The sequence below is a fragment of the Danio rerio genome, chromosome 23, assembly GCF_049306965.1.
Source record: "Danio rerio strain Tuebingen ecotype United States chromosome 23, GRCz12tu, whole genome shotgun sequence".
NCBI classification, from domain to species: Eukaryota; Metazoa; Chordata; class Actinopteri; order Cypriniformes; family Danionidae; genus Danio; species Danio rerio.
The window spans coordinates 22,392,184-22,408,257 of record NC_133198.1 but is presented as its reverse complement, the minus strand read 5'-3'; the positions used below and the strand labels follow the sequence as shown (position 1 = coordinate 22,408,257).

Here is a 16,074-nt window from a genome sequence, read left to right as displayed (position 1 = left end):
ACTTACAGCATGTACATGTGATTTTACAGTTTTTTATTTTTATTTTTTTTTATAAATTTGCAACAATTTCAAAAAATCTTTCTTCACATTGGCATTATGCAGTATTGTGTGTAGAATTTTGAGGAAATAAATTAATTGAATCCATTTTGGAATAAGGCTGTAACAAAAGAATTGTGAAAAAGTGAAGCGCTATAAATACTATCCGCATGCCCTGTATATGAGCCTGTTTCCAAAAAAGAATACAATGGGGTTTTTTTAGGCACAAAGGAAGTTTGTTTATTTCCTGTAGGTACAAAGGAACAATTTTCTGTCTGGATTGATTTAATAATTCATACATCAGAGTGTTAATGTGTATCTCTGGTGAAATTGCTTTGTTTAATCAATGCACATCTTCCTCTTTCTGAGAGTACAGGTTTTATATCATGTGGTGAAGTTCTGTTCAAGCTGACATCTGAACACAAGCGAAAGCGTGGCGCACTGCACATGCCTCTTAGAACATTATCTCTCAGGTCAGCTGTCTGCCGGGCTAGAATTGCAAGACTGACTGTCACGCAGTGCAGTGGGTCAAAGCCAGGTGTTGGTTGGCTGGTCCAGGCTCAATGTATTTTTATCCATACGCCGATATAAATAGTTGTGGGAGCGTAAAGCAACCAAAAACACAGTACAGATACAACTGCCACGACCGTTTTTCTGCATTTCCTGTTGCCTCAAGGTAGAAGGAACATTTGCCTTTCAATTAAGCCTATGTAAAGAGATTAGTCTTGCTGGAAAATAGGTTGCATGGGATGTGCTGCATGTTTACAAAACATTCTGATTAAAATCAAACAGCCATTTAAAGACTCACGTAATCAACGATGATAATTGTGATCTTAGGCTTTTTACCACATTAATTTAAACTGTGGATTTAATTTTTTTAATGAAACAACCACAGATATTTGAGTGTTGGTTGCATCCTTTTGTAATTAAAGCCAGCTCAGAAGAAACTAGAGCAGATATTTTCAGCTTCAGCTATAGTAAACCAGCGCGAGTACATACGGTCAATATAGTCTCCAGCAAATAATTGATTGTAACTTTGAATCCATGAGACTTAGCTTGATGCTTGTCATAGCATGATATACTGTATTGGTTTTTCTTTAATTTAGTTTGTTATTGTGGTCCTGTTCAACACTTTAAAAAAAAATGTTGTTCTTTTACTGGCATTTGTGGTTTATAGAAAAAAGCATCATAAACATACCATACACTGTAAAACCCAACAGTCAACTTTATCAAATGAAATGAGTGTAGTTAACTTTTAAATGTATTCTACTCATTTTAAAAGAGTTTTGAACCCAGCGTTGAAGGTAATCAGTTAAATAAATACCTAAGTACTTCAACTTAAATAGAGTAAGTTCACAGTACTCATATAGATTTTTTTTTTTACTCAAATGGTGTGTTGCACTTGATTTCCTCAAACGGTTTGAGTTGCCTTAACTTATTGAGTTTTACTGTACTCAGTTGGTTGGAGTTCTCTTCATTTATTGCATTTTACTGTGCTCAAGTTGCTTTGTTTACTCAAATAGTTTAAGTTCAAGATACTCATTAGGATTCGTTTTTGAACTTAAATGGTTTGTTGCAATCGGTTTCCTCAAATAGTTACCTTAACTTTTAGGGTTTTACAGTATGTTTATTTGGGTATGTTAATAATAGATGTCTATACCAACATGGACCCTGATGACAATAACAAATTACAAATAACAAATTTTAGGGTTTTTAACCACTTAAAGAAGTTTGTTTACATCATGCTATTGTTTTTTTTTTTTAACTATAAAGTTGATTCTTTTCTGTATATTAAAAGCTAGACATTTTTGTTTGCTTGTTTGCTTTAGATTATTAAAATCTAAGCCAATGACATTATTTATTAGTATTATTATGATGATGATGATGATGATGATGATGATGATGATTTTTTATTATTATTATTATTAGTGCATTGTTATAAAACTGTGAAAAAAACAACTATACTACTCACACAAACTCAAAAAAAAGTTTCAGTACATACATAAAGAACAAACATATATTCATACCAAAACAAACAAATACATGATTTAAATTGATCTGAAGTGCTAGAAGGTTGAAATGGGGGAAGGTGATTATTTGCTACACAATCCAGACATAGAAAAGTTACATTTAAAAAATAAATAACATTTTTTTTTTTAATTTAAGCAGAAAATGTATCACTTCTTGCATTTACATTTATTTGTTTAGCAGACACTTTAAGATGACTTAAATGGCTCTGTGAATAAATATTGCAGTTTTAGTAAGTTTCATATTTATGAAAAATGATGAGGGTAAAAAATTTATATTTTTATACAAATACACTTTTTTGCTTACATTTCTGTCTGTGTTTGCTGTGTTATCATATGGATTTGAGGTTTATATATATATATATATATATATATATATATATATATATATATATATATGTTATAATGATTGTGTGTTTAAGTGGTATAGTTTTATTTTTTCACAGTTTTATGACACTGCTCTAAAAATGTAATAATAATAATAGTAATAATAGCACACTTTTTGCCTATACATTTACAAAGGAAGTCAGAATTATTATCAGCCCCCCCGGTTTATTTTTTCCCCAATTTCTGTCTAACAGAGCGAAGATTTTTTTTCCAACACATTTCTACACATAATAGTTTTAATAACTTATTTCTGTTTGTTCTATAGACTATCAAAAAATATTCAATTGAAAAGGGGTAATAATTTTATCCCAAAAATAGTTAAAAATTAAAAACTGCTTTTATTCTAGCCTAAATCAAACAAATAAGACTTTCTCCAGAAAAAAATAAAATAATCAGTTATGCTGTGAAAGGTTCTTTGGTCTGTTAAACATAATTAGGAAAATATTAAAAAAGAAGAAAAAAATCAAAAGGGGCTAATAATTCTGACTTCAACTGTCTGTTTGCTGTGTTTAGGTATGGATTTGAGTTTGTTTTGTATGTATATACTGATGATTTTATGTGTGTCTTTTGATTGTGTGCGTGTGTTTCAGTGGTATTGTTTTATTTTTTCAGTTTTATGACTTTGCACTAATAGTATTAATAATAATAATAATAATAATAATAATAATAATAATAATAATAATGATGATGATGATGATAATAATAATAATAATAATGCACTTTTTTTGCCTATACGTTTATGTCTAAGGGTTCATTATTTCACCAAAATTTTTACAGACATGATTAAAATAATCATCAGCGTGTAAAATAATCAGCATGAAACAAAAAATTAAAAGCATAAATATAATATGTACTGTAGAAGCCTAAAACAAAACAAGAATAGGTTGTGGATTAAAGAGTAATAAGTGGGAAGGAATCATTTATATAGTTACTATTTAATGAATTCAAACTTAAATCACAAATTATCTTAATAATGCAATTTATTTTTGGCTACATTACTGTGGTTTTGTGATGAATGATTCATATTTTCTGCTCTTATTTCTATTTTTGCTCACTTTTACTGTTTTCCTTTCATTATAAGCGGTGATAACACAGATAAGCCGTTTGTTGTTAAATCCTGCTTGCTGAATTTGATTTTCATTAGTGAAAGATGGAAGAAGCATTTGATGCTGCAGAGGAAGACTGGGATGAGGATGAAGACGAGGCCACTCAATACATGATTGAACAGAGTCTCCTGGAGTACAGCAAACATGCTGATTCAGCTAACAAGTATGGCAAAATCACACCACTTTAATGCACTAATAGCAAGTCCCATGAACTAACATTTGATGTCCTTCAACAGTGATCCATTAGACTGCATCGACCATGAGGAAATTTTCATTGCTATACAAGCTGGTAAGAGCTTAACCCTCCAAAAATGTTCATCATATGTTTAAGAAGCTGACTGATTAACAACAAATTATTACAATAGCAAGCAACCTGGGTCATGGTATACTGTGGAATGCTTGATTCTGATTGGTTGATGGTAATTCTGGTGTGGAGGGAAATCATTTCAGGGCTTGACTGCTTTACATTTACATATGAATGATTTAAGGTGTTTTAAATCTTACAACTGTCTAAATGAAATAAAATCTGAATAAAATAAAAACATAAAACTTTAGGTGACGTGTAAGAAACTAGTCTGACAAACGAAACTGAAATACAACATCTGAAAATGCATGAAGTGTAAGCAGACACTGAGGTGTAACACGGGTGTATATTAATGTCTAATAATACAAGTGTTCATAAAGAATTTGATAAAATTCTACGATAGTTGACTTAACTCTGAAAAGTGAATAAACAAATTGCTTTTAATGCAACAGTTGACTTCACTTAAAAGGGTTATAAAATCATTAGTTTTTAAAGTGGTTAGTAGTTTACTTAAAATGAGTAAACCCATGCTTTTAAAGTACTTATTAGTTGACTTTACTAGTTAAATTTGGAAGTGATTAGTTGCCTTTACTTTAAAAATATCGAGTAAACCTTTTGTTTTTAAACAATTAGTTGTTTATTTAAAAAAAGCAAGTAAATTCAATGCTTTACCCGCAATTATTTGTAGGCCTCACTTTTCTGTTAATGTTAGTTTGTGTAATTCATTCTTCAGTATTTATTTAAATTATATCTATTTTTTTTAATAAAATGTTTTGTGTTTTGTATTTGTGTTTTGTAAGCCTAAGCGTATTGAAGCATATTGAAGCGTTTTCAAGTGTTTCAAGTGTTCTGTAAAAAATGTAGTGTTTTCTGATTTATCCTCCGATTAGCTAGTTTAGAGGTTACTGTAGGTCAAACTATAAAAACTACACGTCTAATTTGACTTTACTTTTTCTATATGTGGAAACAAACACCTATTTTATGTGCAAACTTACGTTGTCTATCGGTGCTCTATTGATGAATTAATATTGAACTGTGAATTTAATATTGAAATATTAAATATTTTTAATATTTTATAATCTGATGAATTAATATTTTTTTGCATAGACTGATTGGCTCGATTATGCATCCACAATGGTATGAACTGACATAGGGGTGTTCAAATGTATATTTACATTCATTCATTCGTTCATTTATTTTATTTTCGGCTTAGTCCTTTTATTAATCCGGGTTCGCCACAGTGGAATGAACTGCCAACTTATCCAGCACATGTTTCACGCAGCGGATGCCCTTCCAGCCGCAACCCATCTCTGGGAAACATCCATACACACTTATTCACACTCATACACTACAGACAATTTGGCCAACCCAATTCACCTATATTCCATGTCTTTGGACTGTGGGGGAAACTGGAGCACCCCGAGGAAACCCACACGAATGCAAACTATGCACAGAACATATCAACTGACCCAGCTGAGGCTCGAACCTGCGACCTTCTTGCTGTGAGGTGACAGCACTACCTACTGCACTACTGCGTCGCCGTATATTTATTATCTATTTTTAAATAATTAATATTTAATATACAGATGAGAAAAAGCTATTTTTCACTATTAAAAGGTTGACCCTTTCCATACGACTTGTTCTGATGTCCTTCGGAGAGGTTCAAGCGTTAATCAACTCCTCCTAATTTGCACCCTGGTTGACTGCACTGTAAAAACTGAGTAAACCCATTGCATTCAAAGCGATTTGTATACTTTAATCAAAAAAGTGAGTAAACCCATTGCCTTAAAATTCAATAAAATAACTACAGTATGTTTTATAGAAATTAAGTTGTCAACTTAGTTCCACAGTCAAACAAAATTACTTTTGCTGCTTGTTTAAACTACATATTTAAAATGAGTTGAAACAACAAAATTCTTAATTTTTTAAAAATTGTTTAATGTTCAGTCTACCTAAATTTGGAAAAACTGTTTTTATTTTTAGTGTATGAATCAAAATATGAGGGACAAACCCATTAAAACCCAAATTTGGAGACCAAATGGGTCCTACTATGTAATGTTGGTTATAATCTCAGGTAATGAGGATGCTCTGAAGGTCCTGGTTCAGCAAACAGATGCTCTGTCCAATGCCGACAGCAGAGGGTGGATCCCTCTGCATGAGGCAGCGGTGCAACACAAGCGGAGCATTCTGGAGATCACCTATTCAGGTATTTGAGGTATCTCATTAAAGTCTAAGTGAACCAAAGCTGCGACCGTTTATTTATTTATTTATTTATTTATTTATTTATTTATTTATTTATTTATTTATTTATTTATTTATTTATTTATTTATTTATTTATTTATTTATTTATTTATTTATTTTTTTTTTTTATTATTGATTGTGAAACAGTTCTTAGAGAAAAAGAATATTAAATGAAAAAACAGTAGGCATGGATTGCTTTTTCTACTGCAAGCTGATTGGATGTAGTAGTACACTCTTAGAAAAAAGGTGCCACAAAGAACCAAAAAGGGGGTTTCACAGCGATTCCATAGAAGAACCTTTTTTGGTTCTTCAAAGAACCTTTCACCAAATGCTTCCTTGAAGAACCTTTTTTTTCTTTGGTGCAATAAAGAACCTTTTTTGGAACTGCAAAGTGAGGCTATCACGTAAAGAACCATTTTGTAGAGTAAAAAAACATTTGGGGCAACAAATAACCTTTTATGAGTTGAAGAGGTTCCATGACTGGTAAAGGTTCTTCAAAGAACCATCTACACCAACAAAGAACCTTTTAAGCCCCTTTATTTGTAAGAGTGTAAAGTGGGCATTTCATTGAGAATGATTCCGGAAATAGGTTTTAGAACAGTTATTACATCCTAACATTTGTTGTCAAAACTGACAGTTGAAGGGTCCTGGTTAAGTATGTTAACCATGCCCAATACATAATCGTTTAACTGTTAAAAAAACAGGAAGTGCATTTTCAGATTTCAAGTAAAGATTACAAGGGCAAACTATTTTTCTTAATGACATGTACAGATTAATTGTTCTCCAAAAACTAGCAATGCAAACTAACAATCATATGGTTTTGATTATATGGTATCGAACAACCAAAGATCATGTTTAGTTATTTCTTAATGCGATTTCCTCCTTCAGCGTCTCCTCAAGGCTCAGGGAAATGCCGGACCCTGAGAGGGGAGACGCCTCTATTTCTTGCCGTTGTTCACGGTCTCAGAGATAATGCCACATTCCTGCTGCAGAACGGCTGCGACCCTGACTGCAAAAATGAGGAGGGCGATTCTGCACTGGTTGCAGGTGTGGAAGGCTGTGCTATTATAGCATAGTTAGTAGCATGATTAGTAGACATATACATTCCTCTTTAAGATTGTAAGTTCAACCATTTTTTACCATTTTTGGGTTTAGAGGCACTACTTGAAGTTTAGCACACAAGAGAATGAAGATACAAGACAAAAATATCAGAACAATACAAGATAAAAGTTTATTTTCAAACCTGTATTGGTAATAATTTGCATTTTAAACTGCATATTTTTCTCTTTGTTTTTACATTTAGATGACATTTTCAGTAATTCATATTTTTAAAAGCATCTTTAACCGTCTGGCTCTTTATTTTTGAAAGAAATACTTAATACTTAGGGTTTTATTCTTAGAAAATTTTTTTAATTCATCAATGGGAAATTTGGTCAAGGTTTGGTTAAAAAACTGAAAAAATAATTTATTAAAAAAATTATCAAGTAATGCATATATAACGGGAAAAATAAGTATTGAACACGTCACCGTTTTTTTCAGAAAACATGATTCTAAAGGTGCTGTTGACTTGAAATTTTCCCCAGATGTTGGTAATAACCAGATAAATCCATATGTGCAAAGAAAACAAATCTAATTAGTTTACAAAAGTTATGCTAAATAAAATGAAATGACGCAGGGAAAAAGTATTGAACACATGAAGAAGGGGGGGGGGGGGTGGTTTAGAAAGGCAGTAAAAGCCCAGACAGCAGCTGAATTCTTTCAGTAGTTTTTCATCAACCCTCTGCCAATCATTGTGAATTAATATTTGCAGGTTCAGTCTAACATCTAACATGATGATTAAGATAAAACCAGGATGGACATTTCAGCAAGACAATGATCCAAAACACAGCCAAGGAATCTCTCAAATTAAGCTGTAGAATTGTGCAGCTAATCCCCTGACTTGAATCCAAATAGAAAGTACAAAGTAAAGATCAGATTTGATAGAGGAGACCCACAGAACCATTAAGATTCTTACACTCTATGTTGAAATTGGTGAAAAACTCAAACCTGAGCAATTCATGACTTCATTCTCCATATGAGAGCCATCTTTTAGCTGCCATTACCAAAAAGCTTTTTATATAAAGTACTTTCTCCTTGTGTCATTTCAGTGTTATTACACACTAATTTTTGAAAATAGTTTTTTTTGTTTCATTTTTATGTTTGTATTGTTTGGGTTTTTACAAAAACCTGGTTTAATTCCAAGTCAACAGCTCCTTTAGAAATATCATTTATGAAAAAAATGACGTGTTTTATACTTATTTTCCCTGCTCTAATTCCAAACAAAATGGTTGTGAATTGTTTGAAACAAAAATTAAATTAATTTGGTACTGCACTCAACTAATCTGAAACATTATTTTTTTTTAGATTTATGCTTTCAATTTTGAGTTTTGAATTAAAGCACTTTTAAAAATATACATATATTTACTTTTTTAAAACATTTGGTTATAATCTAATATAATCATATACTGCATAAATATAATTTAACATTTTTAAATAAAATATAATATTAAACTTAATTATAATATATTAATTTCACTCAAATATAATAAAATGTAAAGTACATGAGAATAATTATCAATAAAAAATTAACATGAAAAAAACCTGAATTGTCTTATTTTCCAGCCATAAAGCATGACCAGTATGACATGGCTTTGCTGCTGCTGCGCTACAGTGCTACAGTGGACCAAAGAGGAAGTCTTCAGAGAACGGCTCTTCATGAAGCATCTGTGCTCGGCTTGGAGAATTTTGTGTACCTGCTCCTACAATCTGGCGCTGACCCAAATGCCATTGACATCTGCGAACACACTGCTTTAGGACTCGCAGCTCAGGCTGGACACTTTAGTGTTGTAGAGGTTCTGCTTCAGAAAGGTGATTGTCAATGTGCCTCTGGTCAGGAATTCAGTAGAAGGTCTGTCTGTCTTGTCTGTCTGTCTGTCTATCATCTTTCTATCTGTCTGTCTGTCTGTCTATCTATCTATCTATCTATCTATCTATCTATCTATCTATCTATCTATCTATCTATCTATCTATCTATCTATCTATCTATCTATCTATCTATCTATCTATCTATCTATCTATCTATCTATCTATCTATCTATCTATGTATGTCTGTTTTTTTATCGATCCGTCTGTCTGTCTATCTTATCTGTCTATTTTATTGTCCATCAATCCATCCATCCATCCACCCACCCACCCATCTATCCATTCTTCCTTGAATTTGTCTTTCTGTCTTTTGGCATCAGCCACTTTTATTATTTATCAACTTGCTATCATTCAGGGGCCTGCGTCTGGTCAAAGCCTCGGTCTCCAGAATCAGCCTCAGTTTTATTCGATGCTGCGGCTTCTGGAAACCCTGACATCATTTCACTGTTGCTGGAGTTTGGAGCCGATCCGAACATTCCCACCCACACCGGCCATCTCCCCATCCACCGCGCAGCCTACCGTGGACATCTACTGTGAGTGACACACCACTGACAGGTTTGTCCTTGACTTCATTCTTAGACATTTCTCTGTTTGTCTCTTTCATAGAGCACTGGAGCACCTGATCCCGGTGACCAAGATAGAGGCAATCAAAGAGAGTGGCATGAGCCCGTTGCACTCTGCTGCTGCAGGCGGTCACACACAGTGCCTGGACCTGCTCCTGAGCTCCGGCTTTGACCCAAACTTTATGCTTCACCCCAGAGTGCGCAAGAACTATGACGATGAACGCAGGTCAGCGTTGTTTTTCACCGTATCGAATAATGATGTCCAGTCAGCAAGAGTCCTTTTGGAGGCCGGAGCCATGCCAAATCAAGACCCCATCAGCTGTCTGCAAGCGGCCATGCGATTGGGCAACTATGAGCTTATAAATACTCTGCTGCGCTATGGTGCCAATGTAAACTACTACTCCCGTATCAACACCACCCATTTCCCTTCAGCCCTTCAGTACGCGCTTAAGGATGAGGTGATGCTGCGTATGCTGCTGAATAATGGCTATGATGTGCAGCGCTGCTTTGACTGTCCATATGGACAGGCATCACACACACCTGTGGATTATGAGGGATGGAGCACTTCTGTTATCAAAGACATGGTGGTAAGACTTCATCCTCATTTATGAGCCGAATTAGTACCCGCATTATCAGTATGTGTTGTTAAAGAGACAGATGAATACTCAGTCATCATTTACTGACCTCGGTGACATTCAAATGTTGTTCAGATCTTCTTTTTTGATGAGTGAACACAATAGACACGGTAAAAATGAACTGCGAAATTAAATGAAAAGAGATCATTTCACCCACTTTATAGTGTGGATATACTCGTTAAAGTATACTTAATGGAACTAAGTTACAATAACTCAAAATTATTATTTTGTTTTAATTAAGCAGATTTCTAAATGTTTTTGTCAACCTTATTCTGCAATGAAGAAAAAAAGCTCTTTTCTGCAATTGTTTTAGGACTTAAGATTAATTTGCCTGTTGGGCAAATGACTACTAATAACAAACGTGGATGAATGGTCAAACTAGCTCTACAATCAAGTCTGTGTATGACTATACATAAAAACAATAAGAGGAAAATACCAGTTTGCAACATTCATGTCTAAAAATTTATGAAAGGGAATGAGACCGAAATGAGCCAATAAGATTCTAATGGCTTAAACTCCTCTCATATGAAAGAAAGGAGATTGAGTGTTAAATTAGTGTTATTCTGTGTGTTTTGTTGCTGAAATTTGCAGCGTTTAACGTTTTAAAATTTTCAAATTTCAAATTTGCAACGTTTTTAGTTCAGGGGTGCCCAAACTCTGTCCCGGATGGCCAGTGTCCTGCAGATTTTAGCTCCAACTTGTCTCAACGCACCTGCAGATGTTTCTAGAAAGCCTAGTTAAGCTCACACTGAACTTTTTTCACCATAGACTTCCATTCATACACTCACAAATGCATCAGACCGCAAACACAAGCTCGGGAAAGATTTCAAGGTCCCATAAAGTGCTTTGAATTGTGCCGTTTTTATTTAATGTTTGACGTAATCTCAACTAAAAAAATTGAGAGGGGGTGGTACATGGGGTGAAGCAGTGGCGTAGTAGGTAGTGCTGTCACCTCACAGCAAGAAGGTCACTGGGTCGCCGGTTTGAGCCTCGGCTCAATTGGCGTTTTTGTGTGGAGTTTGCATGTTCTCCCTGCGTTCGCGAGGGTTTCCTCCGGGTGCTCCGGTTTCCCCCACAGTCAAAAGACATGCGGTACAGGTAAATTGGTTAGGCTAAATTGTCCATAGTGTATGAGTATGAATGTGTGTGTGGATGTTTCCCAGAGATGGGTTGCGGCTGGAAGGGCATCCGCTGCGTGAAACATGTGCTGGATAAGTTGGCATTTCATTCCACTGTGGCGACCCCGGATTAATAAAGGAACTAAGCCGGCAAGAAAATGAATGAATGAATGAATGAAGGGTGGGACATAGAGTAGCCCCTCCCCTTTTTAAAAATCAGCCAATACCATTTAATTTTTATCACAACTCTGCCAGTGAGAATGGGTGAGCTCAAACACATCAACTGAGAAGCAAATAAGAAGCGTTTTGAAGGGGGCGGGGCATGTCAAACGCTAGAGAGCATTTGATTGGTCAAGATTTAATGAGAAACTGAAGTTTGAGTTGACATGAAAAAATCTTTTAGGAGGAAGTGACAAACTGAAAGCTTTGATGTTTATAACAGTTTTATATTTTCTAAATGTGAATTTTGTCACTGTTTTAGAGCACACTAGCTAATATATATCCTTAAAACTAACAGAGAGAAACTAACATCTAAAAAACTTTATTTTAATTTTTCGGGACCTTCAAGACTGTATCATCTATAACTGTATAAACGTTTAAAAATAGTCTGATTTATAGATTAACACCCAAATTGTAACCAAAACAATATCATAAAGATTTTGGTTAAACAATCCTTTTAAGTTTCAATTTAGTTTGCACCAATTCTGGGTTTTGGGAACCATGGAGGAAGCTCGGCTTTAATAAATCATGGTTTTCATCTTACTCTACATGACAAACCAACTCCGGGGCAGGTTATAGTCTTGATTGGAGATCACAAACTATGATTCAATCAATCAACTGTGAGTAAAGTGACATATCTATCTCTGATGTAATACAGCCACTCCACCCCTTGATGAAATTTAAAGGTCACTATTTAGTACAATACTTTTAAAGAAAAGAATTGTCAGATTTTAAAGATAGATATTTACTATGATTATTTTAGATGATTTATATAGTGATTGCATCTGTAATCCACTAAACATAAGCAATATTATTTTAATATCAGATAATTAATTACAAATATAGCTGCAATTTAATGCTTTAGTTTTTAATTAGGCTACAAAAAGATACAAACACATGAGCTTAGATTTTTGAGTCTTTCTACAGCTATGGTAGTACATTTTATCAGCTTCACAGTTTAATTTTTTACAATAACAAAGCACTAAATAAAGTTTTATTTTAGCTGTACATCTCTTTTCATCCTACCGTATAAATATTTTTAAGCATTTCAATATTTGCCTGTAAATTGCACTTACTCTCTGACTAGAAGTCAATCACAATTTCTTTGTTCCAAAGCATGTGATTAGCTGTTTGCAACTGATGTCCCGCTTTCATCTGCATGAGCTTAAGAACTCAAAATGAATGCCAGAGTTAAGAGAGAAAGTTGATGATCAGCTTTATGGTACCAACAAAGTCAGACTGCACTGATCTGGTTTTGTCAACTTAAAACTAAACCTGTAATCCTAAGTTTGTTTAGCCACCCTCATGGCAGGTTTTACAGATTTGGAATGGCTTAAGAGTGAGTGAGTGATGACTAAACTTTTCATTTTAAAGAGATGTTTCCTACTGTAAATCATATCTATTTGTGTGCAGTTCTGTGAGGTGATCTCAGTTTACTGGCTCAAGCACCTCTCAGCGCATGTAGTGCGAATCATGTTGGATTATGTCGATCATGTGACTCTCTGCTCCAAACTGAAGACTATTCTGGTTGAGCAAAAACAGTGGCCGGAAATTTGCAAGATACAACGTGAGTCAGAGATTAAAGCAAACTTTCATTTTATATTTCCAGTAAATCTGACATATACAGTCGACATTTGAAGTGGAACAAAAATCTTTCATCAAAGCTGTCCTAAAACTATTCAACAACACACGTTCTTGTAGGCAAATGTTTTTTAATCATATTCACCTCAAATGTTGACTACTGTAGATCTCAGCTGTTGTTGAAAGAGATTAGATGTTGGTTAATAGACTGAAATGTAGCAGATTTCAGTGTTATTGATTTACATTTTCTTCTGTCATCAGAAAACACAAGAAGCCTGAAGCATCTCTGCAGACTGAAGATTCGTGATTGTTTGGGTCGTTTGCGTCTGAGGGCTCCGGTTTTTATAAGTTACCTGCCTCTGCCTGCCCGTCTCAAAGACTATATTCGCTTCAAAGAGTATGATATTTACAGCAGAGGAAGTATGACAGAATAAAGTAAGCTAAAAAGGTAAATTTGTACATTATAGTTAAAACAAAATATGCTGTTGGTTGTTTTTTATTTTAATAAAAAAGCAAACCTTGTGAAATAATTGTGTTCAAAAAATATAAAAATCCATATACATTGGATTCCAGATTTCTAAGACGATATTAAAAATCTGATTCAACATTTTTTGATTGTATTTGTAGATTGTATTTGATGAAAATGGCTTAAAGGTGCATCAAGTGATCTGACAAAAAGTCCCTCCCCTGCCATCCAAAACCACGCCTCCTGAAATCATGAATGCGTGCACCTTAACAATGAAAATACATCCAGATGATGTCATTCACCAGTTAGAAAATTTTATAGTACTTTATAATACTACAATTCTGAATGAATAACTGTATAATATCTAGCATGTTTTCAGTTGTGTAGCAAGCAAAGCTTGTCATAATGTGCAATACTCTATGCATGCAAGGATCACTGGTCTTACTATCTCACGCCCTTTGTTCTAAAGCGCTTAGTGGTTGGCCTGCGGGGTGCAGGAATTACACTTATTACTACGCCATACTTACATGCTATTTCAGACAGAATATTCAAAGTATCAATATAAGGAATGTGTCACAGGTTGTCATTGTTCAAAAATGAACCAATGTGATGCAAATATAAAACCAACATCACCTCAGTAAAGCAGAGTAGGTGGAATATAGCACTATTTACTGATGTTTTGTTGTTAAACTAAATAAAAATATGCAGTATCGTTGCTGTAAAAGATCCCTTATGAAACTGAAAATAGTCACATCAATCTTTTTCCAGAAGACCGTGCATATAACTCATTTGTAAAACAACACAATCTACATAAGATTTGCATGACTAAAATAGTTTTAAAACATAACATTAAAAGTAATGCATAACTATCTAAAAGAAAAAAATTAAACCTTCCTTCCTCCAGCGTGTTAAAGTAACTATTGATTCAGGATTTTAAAAACATTTGTTTCAGCATTTGTTTTTAGCACTGTGACTGTCTCGTGTGTACATGAACTTAAGTGGCATGCACATGCAAATGGCGGATCTGTGTGGACAAATGCGCAGATGTACAAATCTAATGGGCTACTTATCAGAATTATGGCAATTGTTGCCCTGACAAATTTTAATTAGATTAACATTTTTTAGTTTTATGCCTTACTCAGAAAATAAAAATACATATAAAAACATTTACTTTAATCAGTACTATTGGAATGTAAAGATATTTTCAACCAGCACAACAAAAAATGTTTCTGAAGACAATCACCTACTGCACCTTTAATGTGTTGTATCAAAATATTTTAGTGTCTTGTATTTTTGTAGTTTCAAAATACTGTAAAATACTTTACAAGTACTCTACTGTACATAATGACATCTTAAAAATGAGGCCTCTGATTGATGCTTTCTAGGTTATTAGCCTAAGCTTGAGATCAGAACAGAAAACTGATTTATTTTTAAAAAGGTGGTCAATGATTAGAGTGTAGATGGAAATTATGCTTAAAGAAAGTAACAGACAAATGGTGAGGGGATTTAGGAGCAAGTCAGCAACTACTGAAAATGGTATACTGAGCAATGCTAAAGACCAGAAATATACAATGGCAATATAGTGTATACAATTCAGCCTCTTTGCTTAAGAAAAGAAATGGAATAAAATATCAGTTCTGAAGAACAAGATGAGGAGCTTTAGAACATTTTCAATCTCAGTCTCAGTGCTGCAGGTGGAAATGCAGAGGAATTTTAGATATATATACTGCCCCTTCGTTCACCTATAGGGGGAGGTTATGGCCTAATGGTTAGTGAGTTGGACTTATAACTAAGACAAACACAAGTTACCTTTGGTTTACAAGTCCAACTTACTAACCTTTAGGCCACAACTTCCCCCCATAGGTGAACAAAGTGGCAGAGAAAAGTTGTTGCTGTCAAACATTGTTTACTTCCCTAAGTCGGTTTAATGGTGAAGGGATTGATTCAATAGACCTGTTGATGGAAGGTTTGCAAAGAAATGTCATGCTTCCTTGGAAAAGTATTTTGAAGTATTTTTAAAATACAAAAATACAGTGTTTTATTTTGATACATTAATGGCTGCTGTATTTTGTTGTTTATTTTAGTATATTTAAAATGTATGTATTTGGTATTCGTTTTCTTTTCGACTTATCCCTTTACCAATCTGGGCTCACCACAGCGGAATGAATCGCTAACGTATCCAGCATATGTTTCACACAGCCGATGCTCTTCCGGCTCCAACCCATCACTGGGAAACATCCATACACTCATTCACACTATGGCCAATTCACCTAAAGCACATGTCTTTGGACTTGTGGGGGAAACCGGAAAATAACAATGAAAAATGTTATCAGGATAAATAAGCAGTCATTAGTATGATTGTATGTTCGTGACAAAACACAAGTTGGGAGAAGTTGCTTGTCTGATTTATGGTTGATTTCAAGTTGTTC

General features: G+C 34.1%; 1 protein-coding gene across 3 annotated transcripts; it reads left to right on the top strand.

Annotated features, from left to right (window-relative positions):
- Nucleotides 1-652: 652 nt before the first annotated feature.
- asb14b (ankyrin repeat and SOCS box containing 14b) lies at nt 653-15,700 on the top strand. Of its 3 annotated transcripts, XR_012398460.1 has the most exons (12): nt 653-712; nt 3,595-3,719; nt 3,793-3,845; nt 5,935-6,066; nt 6,991-7,149; nt 8,764-9,009; nt 9,419-9,596; nt 9,670-10,213; nt 13,012-13,165; nt 13,441-13,627; nt 13,807-15,381; nt 15,509-15,700. XR_012398460.1 is itself a non-coding variant. In XM_073938805.1 (11 exons), exons 2-10 carry the CDS (start codon nt 3,601-3,603, stop codon nt 13,611-13,613), a joined length of 1,758 nt encoding a protein of 585 aa, XP_073794906.1. In that variant the 5' UTR covers nt 653-712; nt 3,595-3,600; the 3' UTR covers nt 13,614-13,627; nt 13,807-15,700. The 3 variants fall into 3 exon arrangements, 2 of the variants coding, with proteins under 2 accessions (XP_073794906.1, XP_009295041.1); XM_073938805.1 differs by having other exon boundaries at nt 13,807-15,700; XM_009296766.4 differs by lacking the exons at nt 13,807-15,381; nt 15,509-15,700 and having other exon boundaries at nt 13,441-13,789.
- Nucleotides 15,701-16,074: the final 374 nt, after the last annotated feature.